The following is a 24,608-nucleotide window of genomic DNA, read 5'->3' on the forward strand; positions in this document are numbered from 1 at the left end:
TTTTCAACAGGACAATGACCCAACACACCTCCAGGCTGTGTAAGGGCTATTTTACCAAGAAGGAACATGCTGCATCAGATGATCTGGCCTCCACAATACCCCGACCTCAACCCAATTGGGATGGTTTGGGATGAGTCGGACCACAGAGTGAAGGAAAAGCAGCCAACAAGTGCTCAGCATATGTGGGAACTCCTTCAAGACTGTTGGAAAAGCATTCCAGGTGAAGCTGGTTGAGATAATGGCAAGAGTGTGCAAAGTTGTCATCAAGGCAAAGGGTGGCTACTTGAAGAATCTCAAATATAAAATAAATGTTGATTTGTTTACTACATGATTCCATGTGTGTTATTTCATAGTTTTGATGTCTTCACTATTATTCTACAATGTAGAAAATAGTAAAAATAAAGAAAAACCCTTGAATGAGTAGGTGTGTCCAAACTTCTGACTGGTACTGTATATATTTGCGAAACAAATGTATGGGGGATTGGAAGTGATGCAGACAATTACATTGATGGATGTTACAATCTATCTGCAATAATGAAGCTGATCTACCCCCTAAAAAAACAAAACAAAAAGATACAAAAATACAAGCTTAGGAAACCTTACCAACACAAAGTGCATCCTGAAATTCACCATTTAATATTTAAAGGATAGTTCATTTCGTAATTTGTAAATGCACATAGCCTACATTAGTTTGGTTAACTATACATTTACCATCACTGATGTCCCTGAAGTTGGTGTAGGCTAATGGTATATTTCATCACTATGTTTGCCTATTCTTCAGATGTTTACACTACCAGGGTGGGATATTTTCATGTGATGTTGTGAGCTATATGTGGCTAATCTGAGCAGTTCAGTCAGCACAGGAGAGAGGGCGTGGCATGTTAGGGGTCTTATCTGCTTTTAGAAGAAATGTGTGTGTGTGTGTGTGTGTGTGTGTGTGTGTGTGTGTGTGTGTGTGTGTGTGTGTGTGTGTGTGTGTGTGTGTGTGTGTGTGCGCGTGCCTGAGTGCGTGTAAGTGTGTGTGTTTACTGGTTGAGGGTTGGTTGGCTCTTTTTGAAAATCTTTCCGGTAACTCTTTACTGGGTCTCCAATTACTGGTCTTCTATGATTGAATTGACTTCCTGCTGGCAGGCGTTGTAATGCTGCTGTCTGAGCTCTTACTGCTGCATTTCTCCACTCCCCACTGGTTCCGCTAGCCGACAGCACATACTCTGTGGAATAGCTCACCCCTAGTGTGGGGGTGGGAGGAAGGCTTCTGTGTTTGTGTCTATGTTGACGTTTAAAGCTGGAATCCTTAATGTTCCATTATTTTCCCTCTCCTCTCTCCCTAGCTCTCCCCACCCATCGTCCTGTGGCACCCCCCTGTGAGCAGTAGAAGATGAGCACCTCGCCCACCCCTAAGGGCACGCCTGTGCAGCGGAGCCCCAGTGATGGGGCCCCTAGTGATGGGGTCCCCGAGGCCCTGGTGTCTCCACAACACTCCACACCCGGCTCCTCTGAGCCCCAACACAAGAAACGGGTATCCAGCCTCCTGCAGAGCCCGGTGAGTACAATCACTGTGTGTGTGTTCTTGTGTGTGCGTCCAGTCGGCTTGGGTCTATGTGTGAGCGTGCACACGCGTCTATGTGTGTGCTTATACACATACTGTATGTGTGTGGGAGACTTTTCAAGGAGTCTTAAGAGACCCTCTTGATACACACAGGAAACTGTTGAGCATGAAAAACCCAGCAGTGTTGCAGTTCTTGTCACAAACCGGTGCGCCTGGCACCTACTACCATACCCAGTTCAAAGACACTTAAAACTTTTGTCTTACCCTTTCACCCTCTGAATGATACACACACACACACAATACATGTCTCTGTTGTCTCAAAGCTTAAAAATCCTTCTTTAACCTGTCTCCTCTCCTTCATCTACACTAATTGAAGTGGATTTAACAAGTGACATCAATAAGGGATCATAGCTTTCACCTGGATTCACCTGGTCAGTCTATCTCAGGGCTCTCCAACCCTGTTCCTGGAGAGCTACTGTCCTGTAGCTTTTCACTCCAACCCTAACCTAGCACATCTGATTCTAATAATTAGCTGGTTGATAAACTGAACCAGGTTAGTTACAACTGGGGTAGGAGTGAACACCTACAGGAGGGTAGCTCTCCGGGAACAGGGTTGGAGACCCCTGGTCTATATCATGGAAAGAGCAGGTGTTCTTAATGTTTTGTATACTCAGTGTAGGTGACTCAGGTTTAAAAGCCTTTTATGTGGCTTTTTGATGTGTCTGTCTGCTCTAGGAACTAGCCTGCACAGTTCTGAGTGTTTTAGCACTCAGGCTAATTGTGGGTGTATTTTAACTACCATGCTAATAGCTTGTCCTGTGTGTGTGCGTGCTGCGTGCGTGTATATGTGTATATGTGTGTGTGTGTGTGTGTGTGTGTGTGTGTGTGTGTGTATGTGTGTGTGTGTGTGTGTGTGTGTGTGTGTATGTAGTCTTTCCGGGAGGAGCTGGATGTTCTGATCCAGGAACAGATGAAGAAGGGAGGCAGCAGCTCCAACCTCTGGGCTCTGAGGCAGATAGCTGACTACATGGCCTCTCACGGCTCCCCTGCCGCCTTGTCCACCTCCCCCTCCAGTACAGGTACACACACACATGCATGCGGACGCACATACACACACACATACACACACTCAGATATAAACACGCACACACAAACAAACATACTCACGGATGTACAGGTTCAAATACACGTCACACAGGCATTTAGCCAAAAAGGGCAATTTTGCAATTGATTTCTAACACCAAGACACAGACATGTAACTCCCGAAATCACCTCACCAAGAGCTAAACAAACAAACACACAAGATAATGTTCTCTGATCTGCTATTGACTCCTCTCTACTGTCTTATCTTTCCCTGTGTAGGCATGATGATGGTGACGCCCATCAACGACCTGCATGGCTTGGAGCCCAGCAGCATGGTGAAGGGAGAGAGGCTAATGCGCTGTAAACTGGCCAGTGTCCACCGCCTTCTGGACCTCTACGGCTGGGCCCAGCTCAGCCACACCTGCCTCACCGTAAGTAGACCTGCCTGGCTGACACCCTCTGTTGGTCTTTCTTTCATTATTTTGCTTTGTTCTTTTAGAGCCCTATTTTGACAATGCAAAAAAGCACTACTGTCAAAAGAGATGGTTTTAGTACCATAATTACCATTACAATATCCATGAGGGTAAAATTGTATGCAGGTTTTGAAAGTTTGAAGCAGATCCTTGACTATGCAGTTATGTAACTCATTTTGAAAGGACAACATCACAGCTTTTTTTGTCACTGCTGAACTTTCTCTCTCTCTTTGTACTTTCTATTTTTACATTTGGCCTCATTCTCTCTCTGTTTGTTTTTCTATCCATCCCTTCCTTATCTCTATCCCTCTCTCTGTTTGTAAAGTTTGGTATCTGACAGAGTTGTGTGTGTGTGTGTTGTCTCCTGTCAGCTGCGTGTCAGTAAGGAACAGGAGCACTTCCTGGTTCCGCCCGATGGCCTGGCCTATGGTGAGGTCACTGCCTCTAGCCTGGTAAGTTCACTACTAATGCCAAAGATTGTTATAACTAACCCAAGATAGACCAGAGCCTGTCGTTTCCAATGGGAGCAAATGAATCATAGTGGGCAGAACAAACAAGGAGGTGGGCAGAGCCAAGCACGAGCTAGTGAGATCCTATTGGCGCGTTCTAGCATTTATTTGCATATTTCCATTAAGGAACGCCTACTCTGTGAAGTGTGTGTGCAATAACTCAATTCACCCTTGAACTCCTTCTAAACAATGCAATTTTTAGAAACTTTGGCAAAGTGTAAAGTCAACAAAACGCAGTCCACTGTGTTTGTTACAGATTCTAGTTTTGGAAACAAAAAAATTGTATGGATATCAAATGTTTCATCAATGAGAAAATTAGCAGATTGTCAGCCAAAATCCATCTCACTCATCTTCTCCCACTGCCGGCCACTGGGCTTCCTCTCATAATCATATTTGGTGGTGAGTGGAAACGCCAACCGGATGCTTCACATTTATACATCTGGTGCAATATCTGTCTCATTGTTCTAACTGTGCTAATGCTGCTCCACAGTCACAAAGAAAACCTGCCTTATTGCAATGGCTAATGATGTCTACTTTATTGGAAAACAAATATTCTATAATAAGTGTGCTGCTTGTTAACCCTGAACCATATTTGATCTTGTATGATAAAACATAAGCTGCTTTTTTTCTGGTTGACACAGATAAGTACTAAGTATTCAGTCAACTTATTAAATAATGCTTTTGCTTGCCTCAGTCACAGAATGTCTTCATCAAGGGACCTTTTTTGGTTTGCTTTACAACATTATAATAAAAATGGTAATGTGCACTGTAATAGGACTGTAATATGACTGTAATAGGACTGTAATAGGACTGTAATAGGACTGTAATAGACATTACATAAATATATACAGGTGCCAGTTCTGTCAGGAACAACTAAGTATCCAAACGAGTGTAAAAACCAAATAGAACTGACCTCAGTACTGCTGCTGGTGGTGTTGATCTGTTGTTGTCTCCTCCCAGGTGAAGGTAAACATCCTGGGGGAGGTGGTGGAGAGGGGCAGCACCACCCTGGGGGTAGACCTGGGTTCCTTCAGCCTTCACTCAGCCATTTACTCCACCCGGCCAGACGTACGCTGTCTGCTGCACCTCCACACCCCCGCCACTGCTGCTGTGAGTCACACACACACACACACACACTGGGGCTGGGGCACTGCTAGGGGGACGGGGCACTGCCAAGGGGACAGGCACACAGACCAAGGGACAGACATGGCATACCCACAATAATCATTGCTTACATTGTTGCACATTTGTAATTAGTTTAGAATGTTTTTTCTAATGGAGTGGAGTCCTAGGACTCAGGCGGTAGTAGTACTCCTGCACTTGAGATATAGAGATATGTCTCGTGTGGCTCAGTTGGTAGAGCATGGCGCTTGCAACACCAGGGTTGTGGGTTCGATTCCCACAGGGGACATGTACAAAAAATGTATTCACTCACTACTGTAAGTTGCTCTGGATAAGAGTGTCTGCTAAATGAATAAAATGTAAAATGATATTAGGTATAATATAACAATGTATGAGATGACAATATAAGATTAGGAGCAGATGACAAAACGTGTCATGGAAGACCCTGCTAAATCCTTCATTACAGAATGTGACTTGTAGTTGTCTGTGTGTGCAGGTGTCAGCCATGAAGTGTGGCCTCCTGCCGCTGTCCCATGAGGCTTTGCTGGTGGGTGAGGTAGCGTACTACGACTACAACGGGCTGATGGAGGACGAGGAGGACAGGGTGGGGCTCCAGAAGAGCCTGGGGCCCACCTGTAAGGTGAGGACATTATGGCAGAGCAAGGGTGTTACGAACCCTGTGGCTTTAAACGTCTAGGGTGATGGACATGAGACCCGTAACATAATTCATGCAAATTCTAAGTGTGACATGGAACAGTGAGAACGAAAAACTACACGACAACCATAAACTACCGTCAAACATAAATGGTTTATTGCTGAACACACGGTAAAGATTTGGGAAAAAGGGCTGAGCAGGACCCAAGAAATGAAACAATAGTGTAAAACACCCCTAAACTGGTCTTGCCTGCCTCAAGAACCGCTAAGCTACTGCTAGTCATACAAAAGTACAGTGGGTGGTCCGCTCAGGTCTAACTAGTGTTTTTAGACAGATTTCTTCCTACGGGCAATGTACGCCCAAGGGCAACTAGCTTAAACTCCCCTTTTCCCAGAAACACACAAAGTTACCAAACAGAGTAATCAGCAAATTAGTGAGTACACAATACACAGGATACCACAGTATCCATACTCACATACGGAAATAGTCTCTAACAAAATTACCAAACAGAGTAACCAAACTTAGTGAGTACACAATACACAGGATACCACAGTATCCATACTCACATACGGAAACAGTCTTTTTCTTCCTACAAACACAACGGACTGGTTTTTATACAAAGGGATGTGTGATTGAAAAACCAGCAACAGGTGGTGCCATGCCGAGGAATGTTCACTGATTGGTCCACCTTAGCAATCAGCAGACATCTCAACGACCACCAATCAGGAACATACAGGACACCTGTGATTAGGGCAGAAGGAGAGGAAAAACACAGGACACAGGATACCTGTATCCGTAACACTCCCACCCTTAAAAGAGCAAACCACAATGGTTTGCGACACACGTACCATCACAACACCCAAAATTCAAAAATAATCCTAGGTGATAACAAAAAAACCTAGATCATTAAACACGAGACAAAGCATCTGCCAACACATTATCCAACCCCTTTTTGTGGCGGATCTCCAAATTATAATTTTGCACGACAAGTGCCCAACGCATAAGGCGTTGGTTCTGGTTGTACATCCGGTGGAGAAAAACTAAGGGGTTATGGTCAGTATACACTATCACTAGTAATGCACTGGAACCAACATAAACTTCAAAGTACTGCAGAGCTAACAACAAAGCTAGAGCTTCTTGTTCAATGGTGGAATAGTTTGTCTGACATTTGTTAAATTTCCGTGAAAAATAACAGACAGGATGGTCCACTCCACTCTGGTCCTGCTGCAGTAGAACAGCACCAGCACCTCTGGCACTTGCATCTACCTCCAGTTTAAACGGTCGTTCAAAATCTGGCGCAGCAAGAACAGGAGTACTACATAAGAGTGCTTTAGCAGTGTTGAAAGCAGTACGACAATCTTCAGACCATACAAATTTTCTCGCCGGACTGAGCAAATCCGTTAATGGAGCAACTACCGCAGAGACATTTTTACAGAAACTACGGTCGTAGCCAACCATCCCTAAAAAGCGGCGTAGCTCTCTTCTGGTGGTAGGTGCGGGAAATGCATTTATAGCTGAGACCTTGGCATCTAGAGGGCGCACCTGACCATGGCCGACCTGTTTACCGAGATAAGTAACAGTGGCCTTCCCAAACTCGCACTTTGCTAAGTTCAGGGTTAGAGAAGCGGCTGCTAGACGTTCACACACTACCCTTAGAGTGTTAACATGATCAGACCACTCAGTTGAATAAATTACCAGATCATCAAGGTAAGCACTACAATTAGGAACTCCAGCCAATACTGTGTTAACCAGGCGTTGGAAAGTGGCTGGTGCGTTCCGCATCCCAAATGCCATAACAGCATATTGTAGGAAGTGATCTGGGGTCACAAAGGCAGAGATGTCGGAGGCACGTGAGGTTAACGGCACCTGCCAGTAACCTTTTAGAAGATCTAGTTTGGTTACATAAGTAGCAGCACCAACAGTATCAATACAGTCATCCAGTCTGGGTAACGGGAACGAGTCGGGCACTGTGACAGCATTGACCTTCCGATAGTCCGTACATAATCTGGATGTCCCATCAGGTTTAGGAACCAGAATGCACGGAGAACTCCAAGGAGAACTCCAAGGACTTGAACTTGGCATAGCCAGGTTATTCTCCAGCAAATAACCGACCTCATCCCTCATTATCTTTCTTTTAGAGACGTTGACACGATAAGCATGTTGCTTGATAGGTGCAGCGTTTCCAACATTAATGTCATGTTCTAACACATTTGTGCATGTAGGAACATCATTAAAAAGACATGGAAAGCTGTGTAACAGTCTCACAATATCCTCTGACTGTCTGTCCGTTAAATGAATCAGGCTTGACGGGAGAGACAGCAGCATCTCTGAATTGGGCAATCTAGCACACTGCTGCTGAGTATTGCGCAACTCCAAACCATCTCCGTCCACATCATTAACATGACCTCCCACTACAGCCGTAGCAGCAATAGAGACAGCCGACTCGGCCAGTTTCTCTGGACTGTCTATCTGAGTGACGGGTCTGGTGTGGTATGTCTTCAACATGTTAACGTGGCACACACGAGATTGGCGTTTTCTATCAGGAGTCTGTATCACGTAGTCAGTTTCACTTAGTTTCTTTTCAATGACATAAGGACCAGAGAAACGTGCTGACAATGACGCTCCTGCCACAGGCAACAATACAAGAACTTGGTCACCTGGCTGCAGTGAACGAGAAACAGCCTGTGTGTCATAGTGTCGTTTCATCCGTTTCTGTGAGGAAGACAGCGCTTCCTTTGCTAGAGCACAGGCACCATGTAGGCGCTCACGAAAGCGACTAACGTAGTCCAACACATTTTCTTTCACACACAACTCTTGTGACAAAAACTGATCCTTAAGGACTTTCATAGGTCCTCTCATGGTGTGTCCAAACACCAGTTCAGCTGGGCTGAACCCTAGGGATTCCTGTACTGTCTCACGGACAGCAAACAAAACTAGAGGAACTCCCTCATCCCAATCTTTCTCAGATTCCAAGCAATATTTACGGAGCATAGACTTCAGTGTCTGATGCCAACGTTCAAGCGCACCCTGAGACTCTGGGTGATATGCGCTTGACACACGGTGTGTAACTGACAAGGATTTTAACACTTGTTTGAAAAGTTTAGAAAGGAAATTCGTACCCTGATCAGTTTGTATCACCTTAGGTAACCCAAAAGTTGAGAAGAATTTGATCAACGCTTTACTCACCACCGGAGCAGTAATCCTTCGCAGAGGAATGGCCTCTGGGTACCTGGTGGCCACACACATAATTGTCAACATAAACTGGTTACCAGATTTTGTTTTTGGTAATGGTCCAACACAATCAACCATCACATGTTCGAATGGTTCACCTATGGCCGGTATGGGACAAAGAGGCGCGGGGGAAATAACCTGGTTCGGTTTCCCAATTACTTGACAGGTGTGGCAAGTCCGACAGAACTGAGCCACATCTTGCTTTAAACCAGGCCAAAAGAAATGTCGCAAAACTCGATCATAAGTCTTGGTGACTCCCAGATGTCCGGACCACTGGTGATCATGAGCGAGGGATAAAACATTTTGTCGAAAGGCTGTAGGAATCACTATTTGGTAAACAGCATTCCAATCTCCGCCAGCGTCAACATGGGATGTCCATTTACGCATGAGGAGATTACCATCAATGAAGTATGCCATGTTTTTCTTCTTTAGCTCGTCCTCTGAGACAACACTAGAAAAACATTTAGCCAGGCTAATGTCAACCTTTTGGTTAGCGATCAGCTGCTCACGAGTGACTGGTAACTGTATTGCCTCAGCAACAAGTTCCACATCCTTCTTCCTTTCTCTGGGCTGTTGGTCAGACTGCACCAGCTTACCAGAGGTAGCACCCGAACTATCCTCTGGGTCACACTCTCTGAATAGAATCGTGTTCGACAAATCTATCACTGTGCTTGAGCACGTGTGACAGCACAAGCGGGGAACACATCTGGATAACCCTGTGCCAGCTCCTCGGAGAGAGACTGGTCACTTTTATCCAATACCTCCAATACGGGTATCACCTTTCCTCCGGCAATATCGTTGCCCATTATAAATGTCACACCTTTTACTGGCAACATAGGACGTACGCCCACTCTGAACAATCCACTGACTAACTCAGAGTGTACGTTCACAAAGTGCAATGGCACTGGGACAAATCCCATTTCAATTCCTTGTACTAACACACTGGAACCACAATATGTATTATTAGACAAGGGCAACACATCAGCTAGTATGAACGACTGCGCCGCACCAGTATCTCTGAGGATTCTAACTGGACGCTGAGACGCTTCGTCATCTGATATAGAAACAAACCCCTCAAAAATGAACGGTTCATAACTGTGATCTGGGACAGGGACTTTCAAACCACATTCACTATGAGGCTTCTGTCTTGATTCCGGCCTTACAACCGTACGAATCAGCCCAACACCCGTTGGCGGCCTGGCGTGCTGAGGCATCCCCTGTTTGCGTTTAAGCAAAAAGCAATCACTAACCAAATGTCCCACCTTATGACAATAGAAACAGTGACGCACATCTTTTGGGCGTGCTGGATGTACTGCTGGTCGACTAGGACTAAAAGTTAGCAACTCCGCAGCCCTGCTCTCCGTACGAGCCGAAAACACGCTCTTATGCGTCAACACAAACTCGTCTGCCAATACAGACGCTTCCGACAGTGAGGATACTTTCTGTTCGTTCAGATAAACTACAATGCGTTCTGGTAAGCAATTTTTAAACTCTTCTAACAAGATTAACTCCCGTAGAGAGTTAAAATCAGTTACTTTACTAGCACTGTGCCATTTGTCAAACAGATTTCCTTTGTCTCTAGCAAACTCCACATAAGTCTGAGTAGGAGACTTTTTATGAGACCTAAATCTCTGTCGATATGCCTCAGGAACAAGCTCATAGGCACGAAGAACAGTAGCTTTGACCACATCATAATTCACGCTGTCTTCAAGAGGTAGTGCTGACAGAACCTCTTGGGCTTTACCTGTTAATTTACACTGAAGTAATAGGCACCATACCTCTTCGGGCCATTTCAATGCTACCGCTATACGTTCAAACACACTGAAATAGGAATCAACCTCTGACTCCCTAAACACAGGTACCAAGGTGATCTGTCTACTAATATCAAAAGTAGCAGACGACACAGCTGGTGTGGATGGCTCACTAGCAGGCATAGTATGAGCAGAGACTAACCTCGCTGTTTCTGCCTCTAGTTCCATTTTACGCATCTCCAGTTCCATCTTACGCGTCTCCAGTTCTTGATCAAGCCTACGCGTCTCCAGTTCTGCCTCTAGCTTACGCGTCTCCTGTTCTGCCTCTAGCTTACGCGTCTCCTGTTCTGCCTCTAGCTTACGCGTCTCCTGTTCTGCCTCTAGCTCCATTTTACGCATCTCCAGCTTGTCTTGCCTGATTTGTGCCCGCTCTTCCGCCTCCATTTGGAGTCGTGTCGAGCAGACATCGATCCTGGCATCACTGTCAGTCAGTGGGGAGAGTGGGTCATAACGGGGCAATGTGGCTGGAGCCTTAGCCTCATCCTCAGACACTGATGGGCTTACAGGAACAGCAACCACATCCCCTACAGGAGCAGCAGACTCAGGCGGCGGTAACTCAAGCACTCGCTCGTTCAACAATATTTCTAACACTGCTTTCCTCACTTCGGCTTTCACTAAAACCCTTGATATCGGTACAGAAAAGTGGTCAGCCAAAGCCTGTAGATCCACTCTACGGCAATTCTCAAAAATCTCCCACGTAGGGTTTTCCAAAAATGCATCCAACTCAAAAGTAGCCATCCTAAACTAGCAACACGAGCCGTCGACTACTGAACACACACAAAAAAAACAGGTAGTTACAGCTGCCAAGCTCAACACTGAACCAGACACTAACTAATTTGCATGAGTATCAATGAGATATATCCCGGACGAACCCCCACTTTATGTTACGAACCCCGTGGCTTTAAACGTCTAGGGTGATGGACATGAGACCCGTAACATAATTCATGCAAATTATAAGTGTGACATGGAACAGTGAGAACGAAAAACTACACGACAACCATAAACTACCGTCAAACATAAATGGTTTATTGCTGAACACACGGTAAAGGTTTGGGAAAAAGGGCTGAGCAGGACCCAAGAAATGAAACAATAGTGTAAAACACCCCTAAACTGGTCTTGCCTGCCAACGGGACAGGTTTGTGATTTAGTTCTGATACTGTTCATTAGCTGCTTGAGACAAACATCTCCAATAATAGAGAAAACACAAGTTCAATTTACTTCTTTTTTTGTAAAACAATAGGAATTGCGATGACAGGGTCGACGAAAAATAAGAGTGTACTCTGAGGCAAAAGAGGGTTGCTCTATAAGTGTTTTTTCACTTGCTGAAGTCTATCTTTATTCCTAGGTGCTGGTGCTTCGAAACCATGGTATCGTGGCCCTGGGGGAGTCAGTGGAAGAGGCTTTCTACACCATCTACCACATCCAGGCTGCCTGTCAGATCCAGGTACAGAGACACACATACTGACATCCATCCAGCCTGCTCCATCCTGCCAAAGGCTTGGGGCACAACTCTGACTGCCCCATTGAGAGAGAGAGAGAGAGAGAGAGAGAGAGAGAGAGAGAGAGAGAGAGAGAGAGAGAGAGAGAGAGAGAGAGAGAGAGAGAGAGAGAGAGAGAGAGAGAGAGAGAGAGAGAGAGAGAGAGAGAGAGAGAGAGAGAGAGAGAGAGAGAGAGAGAGAGAGAGAGAGAGAGAGAGAGAGAGAGAGAGAGAGAGAGAGAGAGAGAGAGAGAGAGAGAGAGAGAGAGAGAGAGAGAGCTAGAGAAAGCAAGAGAGAGAGACAAAGAGAGCTAGAGAAAGCAAGAGAGAGAGAGAGAGAGAGACAGAGAGAGGACTGCCAGACTGTTAGCTCGTTGACCTTGTGTGTATGTAAGGGACAGAGAGAGAGTGAGAGCATGCACAGCTTTGGCAGTTTCACGCCTGAATGCTTGTCCTTGCATTAGTACCCTTGTACTGTGACTGTCGTATGTGCAGTAATGTAACTGTACCGCGTGTCAAACCCAAAGCATAACACACTGCTGCAATCTTGTGATGTGCTGACAGGTGTCAGCATTGTGCAGCGCTGGAGGGGAGCAGAACCTGATCATGCTGGACCGCTCCACCCACAAACCCAATGCTGCAGGCACTGTGGGCTGGGCCGGGTCCACCTTCGGCCCCTTGACCAAGAGTCGTCTCGGGGAGCACGAGTTTGAGGCTCTCATGAGGACGCTGGACAACCTGGTGAGATCACAACACAGAAGCACATTTACAATGCTGCAAGCATTCTCAATGTAGTGGAATGATTCAATGTAGTGTACTGATTTATAATGCTGCAAGCATTCTAAATGTAGTGTAATAGGGAAAGTCATTATGAATAGGGCAGGTAAAATGTTATTTAGGACGTGCACTAGCCTGGATCTTCTCACTCCCCCTACCCTAATGAATTAACATCCACCATAAACAATACCGGATAAACAGTACTTAGAAAATGTAGAAAATAAGAGTGCTCCAGACATAGGTCTTACCTACTTTAACCCTCCAGGGTGTGGATCATATGGATCACTTGTACCCCTGGACATTGGAAATACATCAAGCAGACACACAATACTAGACATGACAGGGGACATTACACATTTACATTTTAGTCATTTAGCAGACGCTCTTATCCAGAGCAACTTACAGTTAGTGCATACATTTTTCATACTGGCCCCCGTGGGAATCGAACCCACAACCCTGGCGTGCTCTACCATGCCATGCTCTACCAACTGAGCTACACGGGACTACCAACACATAAACCTTACTATAAACCTCCCTATCCCCACCGTCCAGGGTTACCGTACCGGCTACGCCTACCGCTTCCCCGTGCTGCTGGAGCGCTCTCGGACACGGAGAGAGGTAGAGGTCCCCGCCACGGTCCACTCCTTCCAGTTTGAGGAGGAGGGGGTGCACCCATTACCCCGGCAGCACCCCTACGCCCAGCGGCAGCAGCAGGAGAAGACACGCTGGCTCAACACCCCCAACTCCTACCTGAGGGTGAACCAGGACCAAGCCAGCCCCGGACACCAGCGCACCACAGTAAGTACCTGAGAGCCCAAGCCAGCCCCGGACACCAGCGCACCACAGTAAGTACCTGAGGGCCCAAGCCAGCCCCAGACACCAGCGCACCACAGTAAGTACCTGAGAGCCCAAGCCAGACCGGACACCAGCGCACCACAGTAAGGAGAGCCCTAGTAGAGAGGGAGACTAGGGTCCTGTCCAGGGGTTGTACTTGCACATCAAGATGCCTCTCAATACAGAAACAGGAGATCGGCTACTGCCCTATGGGCCGTCTAGCTCGGACAAGGCTTACTTTCTTACATAGTTTCATTGGGGCACTGGGGAGGAGCTTAGGAGGTAGTACATAGACTAGTACCACTACCTCCTTTGTGCTACACTGCTATAGAATAGGAGTGCCATTCTCAATCTCTCTTGTCATATCAATGTTAATTCCAGCATTTATGCTAACTGGTAATGGATACTACACTGAACAAAAATTTTAACGCAACACGTATAAATAAAATGAAAGATCCCAGAAATGTCTCTGAATTTTGTACACAAATTTGTTTACATCCCTGTTAATGAGCATTTCTCCTTTGCCAAGATAATCCATCCACCTGACAGGTGTGGCATATCAAGAAGCTGAGTAAACAGCATGATCATTACACAGGTGCACTTTGTGCTGGGGACAATAAAAGGCCACTCTAAAATGTGCAGTTTTGTCACACAACACAATGCCACAGATGTCTCAAGTTTTGAGGGAGTGTGCAATTGGCATGCTGACTGCACGAATGTCCACCTGTGCTGTTGCCAGAGAATTGAATGTTAATTTCTCTACCAACGTCGTTTTAGAGAATTTGGCAGTACGTCCAACCGGCCTCACAACCGCAGACCACGTGTAACCACGCCAGCCCAGGACCTCCACATCCGGCCTCTTCACCTGCGGTATTGTCTGAGACCAACCACCCGGACAGCTGATGAAACTGTGGGTTTGCGCAACCAAATATTTTCTGCACAAACTGTCAGAAACCGTCTCAGGGAAGCGCATCTGTGTGCTCGTCGTCCTCACCAGGGTCTTGACCTGACTGCAGTTCGGCGTCGTAACCGATTTCAGTGGGCAAATTCTCACCTTCGATGGCCACTGGCAGGCTGGAGAAGGGTGCTCTTCATGGATGAATCCTAGTTTCAACTGTACCGGACAGATGGCAGACAGCATGTATGATGTCGTGTGGGCGAGCAGTTTGCTGATGTCAACGTTGTGAACAGAGTGCCCCATGGTGGTGGTGGGGTTATGGTATGGGCAAGCATAAGCTACGGACAAGGAACGCAATTGCCTTTTATCGATGGAAATTTGAATGCAGATACCGTGACGAGATCCTGAGGCCCATTGTCGTGCCATTCATCTGCCGCCATCACCTCATATTTCAGCAAGATAATGCACGGCCCCATGTCGCAAGGATCTGTACACAATTCCTGGAAGCTGAAAATGTCCCAGTTCTTCCATGGCCTGCATACTCACCAGACATGTTTTCTGATCCACGCCCCAAAATATGTATTACTGTATTCCCAGTCATGTAAAGTCCATAGATTAGGGCCTAATGATTTTATTTCAACTGACTGATTACCTTATATGAACTGTAACTCAGTAAAATCTTTGAAATTGTTGCATGTTGCGTTTATATTTTTGTTCAGTGTAATCTAACAGATTTACATTGTTGTTTTTATTTCAAATATCTATTATAATAACATTTCCACAAAGGAAATTGAATAACAGCCGTAGCCTTTAACAGCAATTAAAAGCTATTTGTGTGTCACTAATTAATGTGTGCATGATAATGAGAGTTATTTAAAAACAGTCTGTTTGGTATAGTACCTCAGGGATAGAGATGGCTACAGAGAGCTCCAGCAATGGAGTCCTTTCAGACAGAACAATACCAGGCAGGCAGAGACCCTCTTGCATCAGGCAGGGGGAGGAGACTAGCTCTCCCTCTCTCCCCCTCTCTCTCTCTCTCTCTCTCTCTCTCTCTCTCTCTATCCTCTTCTGTACCTCCCACCCTCTCTTTCTCTTGTCCTCTGCATTGCAGGGGAAAGCCCAGTGCTGGTGTTGATTACTACAGTGCTGAGTCTGCCCTCTGGTGGTGGAAACCAAAAGGCACTACAGTGATGTTTCTGTCCATCTGTCTGAGAACAAACGTGATAATAATAACGCTGCATAAAGAATGACAACAACACTGTATTAAAATAATGTTTTAAAAGGATGGCTACGATTTTATTAAAACATGCATTTTGAGTCAAACGGCCAACGTCGTTTATACAATAGAATATCAGCAGGATGTCATTGAAGAAAGACACATTGCCCAGCCAAATGCCATTCTCTCTCTCTCATATAAGAGAAACTTTAAGAGAAATTTCCATTTGTTTTTGTAATTGAAAGCACAAATGTGTTGATGGGGCAAAAGCATTTGAAGCAATGTTTATGGGATGTTTATGGGATGGGTAATGCTGCAGAACTCCTGACCTGTAACACTGTCATCTCCCCTTCCTTAGTGGCTGAAGACAGAGGAGATGCAACAAGGTAGTGGAGCCATCAAGATTGAGAACTCAAATCAGTTTGTTCCTCTTTTTACCAACCCTCAAGAGGTGCTGGAAACACGAAATAAGGTATGTCTGCCTTACTGCTCTCAGTAAGCCATGATGTCACAGTATGGATGTACCACAGGGATCGCATGGTTTGGTTTCGGGTTTACAGCCTTTCAGGTTGTTGTTGTTGATGTTGATATTTATCTCCAGATCAGGCAGCAGAACCGGCAGGACATGAAAACAGCAGGACCCCAGTCCCAAGTACTAGCCGGTGTCATAACGGATGATAGTCCACCGGTAAGGCTCAAGTACTAGGCCAACGGTGCTGTGGCTAGTGCTGGAGTATGTGTGAATGCTTGTTTTTTATGTTTTAATTTGATGTACTGTATTTCTGCCTTTCATGTTAAACTGAGGCCATGTGTTGGGTTGGGGCCTTCAGGGCGGTGGACCCCTGGGGGCGACCAAGCTACAGTATATAGTGTGCAAGTAAAGAGAGCTCTACATTATTATAATAAAATGAATTCTATGGAGGCTGTGCTGTTGCTGTGTGTATATATACAGTATGTACTGTAGATGTACAGTTGATGTCGGAAGTTTACATACACCAAATACATTTAAACTCAGTTTTTCACAATTCCTGACATTTAATCCTAGTAAGAATTCCCTGTTTTAGGTCAGTTAGGATCACCACTTTATTTTAAAAATGTGAAATGTCAGAATAATAGTAGAGAGAATGATTTAGTTCAGCTTTTATTTATTTCATCACATTCCCAGTGGGTCAGAAGTTTACATACACTCAGTTAGTATTTGGTAGCATTGCCTTTAAATTGTTTAACCTGGGTCAAACGTTTCGGGTAGCCTTCCACAAGCTTCCCACAATAAGTTGGGTGAATTTTGGCCCATTCCTCCTGACAGAGATGGTGTAAACTGAGTCAGGTTTGTAGGCCTCCTTGCTCGCACATGCTTTTTCAGTTCTGCAAACAGATTTTCTATAGGATTGAGGTCAGGGCTTTGTGATGGCCACTCCAATACCTTGACTTTGTTGTCCTTAAGCCATTTTGCCACAACTTTGGAAGTATGCTTGGGGTCATTGTCCATTTGGAAGACCCATTTGCGACCAAGCTTTAACTTCCTGACTGATGTCTTGAGATGTTGCTTCAATATATCCACATCATTTTCCTTCCTCATGATGCCATCTACAGTGGGGTAAAAAAGTATTTAGTCAGCCACCAATTGTGCAAGTTCTCCCACTTAAAAAGATGAGAGAGGCCTGTAATGCTCATCATAGGTACACGTCAACTATGACAGACAAAATGAGAAAACAAAAATCCAGAAAATCACATTGTAGGATTTTTAATGAATTTATTTGCAAATTATGGTGGAAAATAAGTATTTGTTCAATAACAAAAGTTTCTCAATACTTTGTTATATACCCTTTGTTGGCAATGACACAGGTCAAACGTTTTCTGTAAGTCTTCACAAGGTTTTCACACACTGTTGCTGGTATTTTGGCCCATTCCTCCATGCAGATCTCCTCTAGAGCAGTGATGTTTTGGGGCTGTCGCTGGGCAACACAGACTTTCAACTCCCTCCAAAGATTTTCTATGGGGTTGAGATCTGGAGACTGGCTAGGCCACTCCAGGACCTTGAAATGCTTCTTACGAAGCCACTCCTTCGTTGCCCGGGCGGTGTGTTTGGGATCATTGTCATGCTGAAAGACCCAGCCACGTTTCATCTTCAATGCCCTTGCTGATGGAAGGAGGTTTTCACTCAAAATCTCACGATACATGGCCCCATTCATTCTTTCCTTTACACGGATGAGTCGTCCTGGTCCCTTTGCAGAAAAACAGCCCCAAAGCATGATGTTTCCACCCCCATGCTTCACAGTAGGTATGGTGTTCTTTGGATGCAACTCAGCATTCTTTGTCCTCCAAACACGACAAGTTGAGTTTTTACCAAAAAGTTCTATTTTGGTTTCATCTGACCATATGACATTCTCCCAATCCTCTTCTGGATCATCCAAATGCACTCTAGCAAACTTCAGACGGGCCTGGACATGTACTGGCTTAAGCAGGGGGACACGTCTGGCACTGCAGGATTTGAGTGTTACTGATGGTAGGCTTTGTTACTTTGGTCCCAGCTCTCTGCAGGTCATTCACTAGGTCCCCCCGTGTGGTTCTGGGATTTTTGCTCACCGTTCTTGTGATCATTTTGACCCCACGGGGTGAGATCTTGCGTGGAGCCCCAGATCGAGGGAGATTATCAGTGGTCTTGTATGTCTTCCATTTCCTAATAATTGCTCCCACAGTCGATTTCTTCAAACCAAGCTGCTTACCTATTGCAGATTCAGTCTTCCCAGCCTGGTGCAGGTCTACAATTTGGTTTCTGGTGTCCTTTGACAGCTCTTTGGTCTTGGCCATAGTGGAGTTTGGAGTGTGACTGTTTGAGGTTGTGGACAGGTGTCTTTTATACTGATAACAAGTTCAAACAGGTGCCATTAATACAGGTAACAAGTGGAGGACAGAGGAGCCTCTTAAAGAAGAAGTTACAGGTCTGTGAGAGCCAGAAATCTTGCTTGTTTGTAGGTGACCAAATACTTATTTTCCACCATAATTTGCAAGTAAATTCATTAAAAATCCTACAATGTGATTTTCTCAATTTGTCTGTCATAGTTGACGTGTACCCATGATGAAAATTACAGGCCTCTCTCATCTTTTTAAGTGGGAGAACTTGCACAATTGGTGGCTGACTAAATACTTTTTTTCCCCACTGTATTTTGTGAAGTGCACCAGTCCCTCCTGCAGCAAAGCACCCCCACAGCATGATGCTTCACGGTTGGGATGGTGTTCTTCGGCTTGCAAGCAACCCTCTTTTTCCTCCAAACATAACGATGGTCATTATGGCCAAACAGTTCTATTTTTGTTTAATCAGACCAGAGGACATTTCTTCAAAAAGTACGATCTCTGTCCCCATGTGCAGCTGAAAACCGTAGTCTGGCTTTTTTATGGCGGTTTTGGAGCAGTGGCTTATTCCTTGCTGAGCGGCCTTTCAGGTAATGTCGATATAGGACTCGTTTTACTGTGGATATATATACTTTTGTACCTGTTTCCTCCAGCATCTTCACAAGGTCCTTTGCTGTTGTTCTGGGATTGGTTTGCACTTTTCGCACCAAAGTACGTTCATCTCTAGGAGACAGAATGCGTCTCCTTCCTGAGTGGTATGACGGCTGCGTGGTCCCATGGTGTTTATACTTGCATACTATTGTTTGTACAGATGAACGTGGTACCTTCAGGCGTTTAGAAATTGCTCCCAAGGATGAACCAGACTTGTGGAGGTCTACACATTTTTTTCTGAGGTCTTGGCTGATTTCTTTTGATTTTCCCATGATGTCAAGCGAAGAGGCACTAAGTTTGAAGGTAGGCCTTGAAATACATCCACAGGTACACCTCCAATTGACTCAAATGGTGTCAATTAGCCTATCAGAAGATTCTAAAGCCATGACATCATTTTCTGGAATTTTCCAAGCTGTTTAAAGGCACAGTCAACTTCTGACCCACTGGAATTGTGATACAGTGAATTATAAGTGAAATAATCTGTCTGTAAACAATTACTTGTGTCATGCACAAAGTAGATGTCCTAACCGACTTGCCAAAACTTTAGTTTGTTAACAAGACATTTGTGGAGTGGTTGAAAAACGAGTATTAATGACTTCAACCTAAGTGTATGTAAACTTCCGACTTCAACTGTATGTGTTGTTTACGTTTTGTTTTTGTTTCCAAACCCTGTTGTCCTAGTTCAATAAAATTCCTAACCTAGCTGCAGAAGCTGCTTTGGCCACCTAACCATCCCCATTAATCATCCCCACTCCCCTGCTTCTCATTGTATCATTCATTCATTGATTCAACACCTTCCACCCTGCTACTCTTCCCCAGGTCCAGAAAAAACTGCATGTTGCTGTAAAAAAGTGTGCTCTCAGTCAACAATAACAAAATACAGGTAAACAAATAAATAAGATGGTCTGAGAGGGCATCATGAACCATGAAGAAAATTAAACCAATGAGCTCTTCTGGGAGCAAACACAAAGAAGACTTGGAAGATATAGCAACCTTCAACTTTTATGGGTAGTCATTATTTGAGTGTTGAAACTGAAATGAGATGGGGAAACCACTTGGGTTGACAATGATAAAAAATATATATATATATAATATCCTTTCCTTCTCCTTTTCATCCTAGTCTCCAGACCCAGCAGAACTTGCAAAACTTGAGCCAGAGACCCCCAACCCGTTTAACCAGCTGACAGACAAGGAGCTGGAGGAGTACCGCAAGGAGGTGCAGAGGAAAGCAGAAGGTCAAACAGATGGTAAGTGCACTGCTACAGATGTAGGATCTTAATTTGAACTATATTGTCACAGCAAAAATAATCCTGCAGCAATAGGATTTTAACATTTAGTCCATAATGTTGCTTGATCAGTGGTTAGGCTATTAGCTGGCCAAAAGTAAGCTACATGAAACGTGCAATGCTGTTAATATAAATGTGTGTTAGTGTGGGTTTTCTGTGAATTTATGTAAATCACGAAGCTCATATGCATTTGCTGCGGTGCAGGAAATTTCTCAGCAACAAAAGAGTGATCAAATTAAGATCCTATATCTGTACCAGAAGCTATCCCTCACTTACACTTTGCATGTGGCTTACACTATCCCTCTCTCCAAATGTTGCCTTAATTACCTACACCTGCTCCTATCTCTCTTGCTCGCTATACTTACAGCACTGTAACCTCAGACTGTACAGTTAATGTGTCTTTCTTTCTTTCACTTATTCCTAATTCATTCCTAACTCTGCCTCACAACTCTTGCACACGGCTAACTAGAATTAGCTCTATGCACTCCTCACCCGACACTGGCTGTTGCTCTATGTTCTCCTGTGTCTGTCTGTCTGTCTGTCTGTCTGTCTGTCTGTCTGTGCGTCAGTAGGGGACGAGGTGGAGAATGAGAACGAGTCTCCCCCAGCTACCTCCCCCACCAACAACCCTCACCCCTGCAATCCTCCACCCTCAGGTGAGACTCGGCCAGGAGTCCTGAACACACTCAGCTGTCTCTGCTTGCTTTGCATACAGGAGAGAAGGACTGCTCAAATTCCTACATGACAATATGTGGGACCCTGTACTGCTGTCTCCACTATGTGTCTCTTCAACTGCTCATTGACAACCCCTGTTGCGCTGACAGTCACTGAATGTAGGGCATCAGTATAGGTGATATGAAATATTTCAAAAAATATTTCAATCCTAACTTGAGATATGTACACTACCGTTCAAATGTTTGGGGTCACTTAGAAATGTCCTTTTTTTCGAAAGAAAAGCAAAAAAAATTACCATTAAAATAACAGCAAATTGATTGGAAATACAGTGTAGACATTGTTAATGTTGTAAATGGCTATTGTAGCTGGAAACGGCTGATTTTTTATGGAATATCTACATAGGCGTACAGAGGCCCATTATCAGCAACCATCAGTCCTGTGTTCCAATGGCACGTTGTGTTTGCTAATCCAAGTTTATCATTTTAAAAGGCTAATTGATCATTAGAAAACCCTTTTGCAATTATGTTAGCACAGCTGAAAACTGTTGTGCTGATTAAAGAAGCAATAAAACTGGCCTTCTTGAGACTAGTTGAGTATCTGGAGCATCTGCAATTAGTGGTTCGATTACAGCTTCCAAATGGCCAGAAACAAAGAACTTTCTTCTGAAACTCGTCAGTCTATTCTTGTTCTGAGAAATGAAGGCTATTCCATGCGAGAAATGGTCAAGAAACTGAAGATCTTGGACAACGCTGTGTACTACTCCCTTCACAGAACAGCGCAAACTGGCTCTAACCAGAATAGAAAGAGGAGTGGGAGGCCCAGTCTCAACGTCAACAGGGAAGAGGCGACTCCGGGATGCTGACCTTCTAGGCAGAGTTGCAAAGAAAAAGCCATATCTCAGACTGGCCAATAAAAAGAAAATATTAAGATGGGCAGTCTGAGATATGGCTTTTTCTTTGCAACTCTGCCTAGAAGGTCAACATCCCGGAGTCGCCTCTTCACTGTTGACGTTGAGACTGGTGTTTTGTGGGTACTATTTAATGAAGCTGCCAGTTGAGGACCTGTGAGGCGTCTGTTTTTCAAACTAGACACTCTAATGTATTTGTCCTCTTGCTCAGTTGTGCACCGGGGCCTCCCACTCCTCTTTCTATTCTGGTTAGAGCCAGTTTGCGCTGTTCTGTGAAGGGAGTAGTACACAGCGTTGTCCGGGATCTTCAGTTTCTTGGCAATTTCTCACATGGAATAGCCTTCATTTCTCAGAACAAGAATAGACTGACGAGTTTCAGAAGAAAGTTATTTGGTTCTGGCCATTTTGAGCCTGTAATCGAACCAAAATTGCTGATGCTCCAGATACTCAACTAGTCTCAAGAAGGCCAGTTTTATTGCTTCTTTAATCAGCACAACAGTTTTCAGCTGTGCTAACATAATTGCAAAAGGGTTTTCTAATGATCAATTAGCCTTTTAAAATGATAAACTTGGATTAGCAAACACAACGTGCCATTGGAACACAGGACTGATGGTTGCTGATAATGGGCCTCTGTACGCCTATGTAGATATTCCATTAAAAACCAGCCGTTTCCAGCTACAATAGCCATTTACAACATTAACAATGTCTACACTGTATTTCTGATCAATTTTATGTTATTTTAATGGACAAAAAAAGTGCTTTTCTTTCGAAAACAAGGACATTTCTAAGTGACCCCAAACTTTTGAACGGTAGTGTAACTTGGACTTTTGCATTAAACATGCATTGATATCAATGCATGGACTTACGTGCATGGATCTCAATTAGAAAAATATTGTATAAGAATCTCAATGGCTGAGTAACATGGGGTTTCAGTTCTGATGATGTGTGTGTGGTGGTGGTTGTTTTAGTAAATGTGTCACATTTCAGCGCTGTCTTGTGATGGCCATCTGTCTCCACACCTACTGTATGTACCCCTCTCCTTCTGTCCCTGTGTTCGTCTTTGTCTATGTTCCACTGTCTATACTGACTCATAGGGCAACACTCTGGTACTGAGATCTTGTCTCAATACTAAGTACTGAGAAACAAACTGTAAGACGTTGTTGCACTCTCATTAGCCAAGCATGTTGGGCACAACTGCAATGACAATGTCTGCCGTCTACTGTCCCATGCAGATAACACAAACAAATCCATTTAGTCTGACTGCATTTCTTTCTTTGTTTTACGCCAATAATCCAACAAGATGAGACAAAGACAGACTCCACAGCAGTGCAGAACGGGAAAGGAGAGGAGGAGAAGAAGACCACGGAGGAGCTGGAGAAAGGGATGAAGGCTTTGTCTACCAACAACACTTCTACACCCCCCGCTGCACCACCCACTAAACTTCCCGGCAACACCCCTGAGGGATCCCCCTCCAAGTCCCCCTCCAAGAAGAAAAAGAAGTTCAAGGCCCCCTCATTTCTAAAGAAGAGCAAGAAGAAAGAGCAGAAAGAGAAAGCTGAAACATGAGGGGACATGTAAAATGATTCTGACACACACCACTCCATATCTAGCCACATACACAGAAGCAAACACACTCACTCAAGTCTCCTTTATGTATGGCTCAGTCCCTCTCACGTCTTTGTGTCCACCCGCTTCTATCTATACTATCAAACCATTTGTTAAAACATTACTTGTTTTTGCGCATAGGATTTAGAAGTAATTCTAAATCTGTGTTTTTTTGCCATGTTGTTTCTGTACAACTCTCAAATGATTATGAAACAATCCACAATAATGCAAAATGAAATAGAATCCACAACACTCCACCTGAATTATGCACCCCTTATTTATGATAAGAAGTAATGCACTTGACACATGTATGTATATAAATCAATGTTGCATTGAAGCATCCTCATAGGCACCCCCTGGTCTTGTCATGTTTATTTGTTTTTAATAGTCAGATGAAGGTCACAGGTATGTACAGTAATGCGAGCACAGGTGCAGTACATGTGGAATTATGCAGGTATAATAATGTGCTCTTTTTGGCAGAAGTCTTGTTCCAATTAAACAAACTATTCAAGTCATAGACTTATAAGAAAATAAATGCTTAAAAAATAAAGTTCCCAACATTAAACTGAAAGTTATAAATGCCACTAATACCAAGTAAGGATATGATATAAGCATTATGGAATAAACTTGTTGCTTGATGTTGCAAACTGAAGCCCAACTAAAAGGCACTAAACATTCCACTTTTCCCCAACATTTTATTTGAAATATGTGTACAAAATACCTCTCTACAGCTGTAATTATTTTTTATGATCAGTAGCTGTTATGAAAATGCTGATGTGTGATATCTTTTGTTTTTTTAATGTATTATTTCATATTAGAATGTAAAGTGAAAAGTTCCAAGGTTAAAATGTACCAGTCATTAAATATTAACTTGATTTCAATCCAGTTTGGTTTGATCTGTTATTTGTTTTTTTAACCTAGCAACTGTACTTGATAATGTGAGTGTCAGGTACAGTAAAGTCCAGTTCTAGTTCTGATATTTAGGGAAAATAATAT

General features: G+C 44.2%; 1 protein-coding gene across 1 annotated transcript; it reads left to right on the top strand.

The window, feature by feature from the left end:
• Window positions 1-1,378: 1,378 nt before the first annotated feature.
• On the top strand, window positions 1,379-24,496 carry add2 (adducin 2 (beta); the record flags this gene model as incomplete). Its single annotated transcript, XM_084180646.1, has 14 exons — window positions 1,379-1,543; window positions 2,481-2,628; window positions 2,912-3,063; window positions 3,477-3,557; window positions 4,575-4,724; window positions 5,233-5,376; window positions 11,779-11,877; window positions 12,475-12,651; window positions 13,240-13,485; window positions 15,994-16,107; window positions 16,237-16,323; window positions 20,260-20,386; window positions 20,995-21,081; window positions 23,308-24,496. The coding sequence occupies 14 exons, from the start codon at window positions 1,379-1,381 to the stop codon at window positions 23,571-23,573; spliced, it is 2,043 nt and encodes a 680-aa protein (XP_084036772.1). The 3' UTR covers window positions 23,574-24,496.
• Window positions 24,497-24,608: the final 112 nt, after the last annotated feature.

Source organism: Coregonus lavaretus, assembly GCF_964263955.1.
Source record: "Coregonus lavaretus genome assembly, chromosome: 17".
NCBI classification, from domain to species: domain Eukaryota; kingdom Metazoa; phylum Chordata; class Actinopteri; order Salmoniformes; family Salmonidae; genus Coregonus; species Coregonus lavaretus.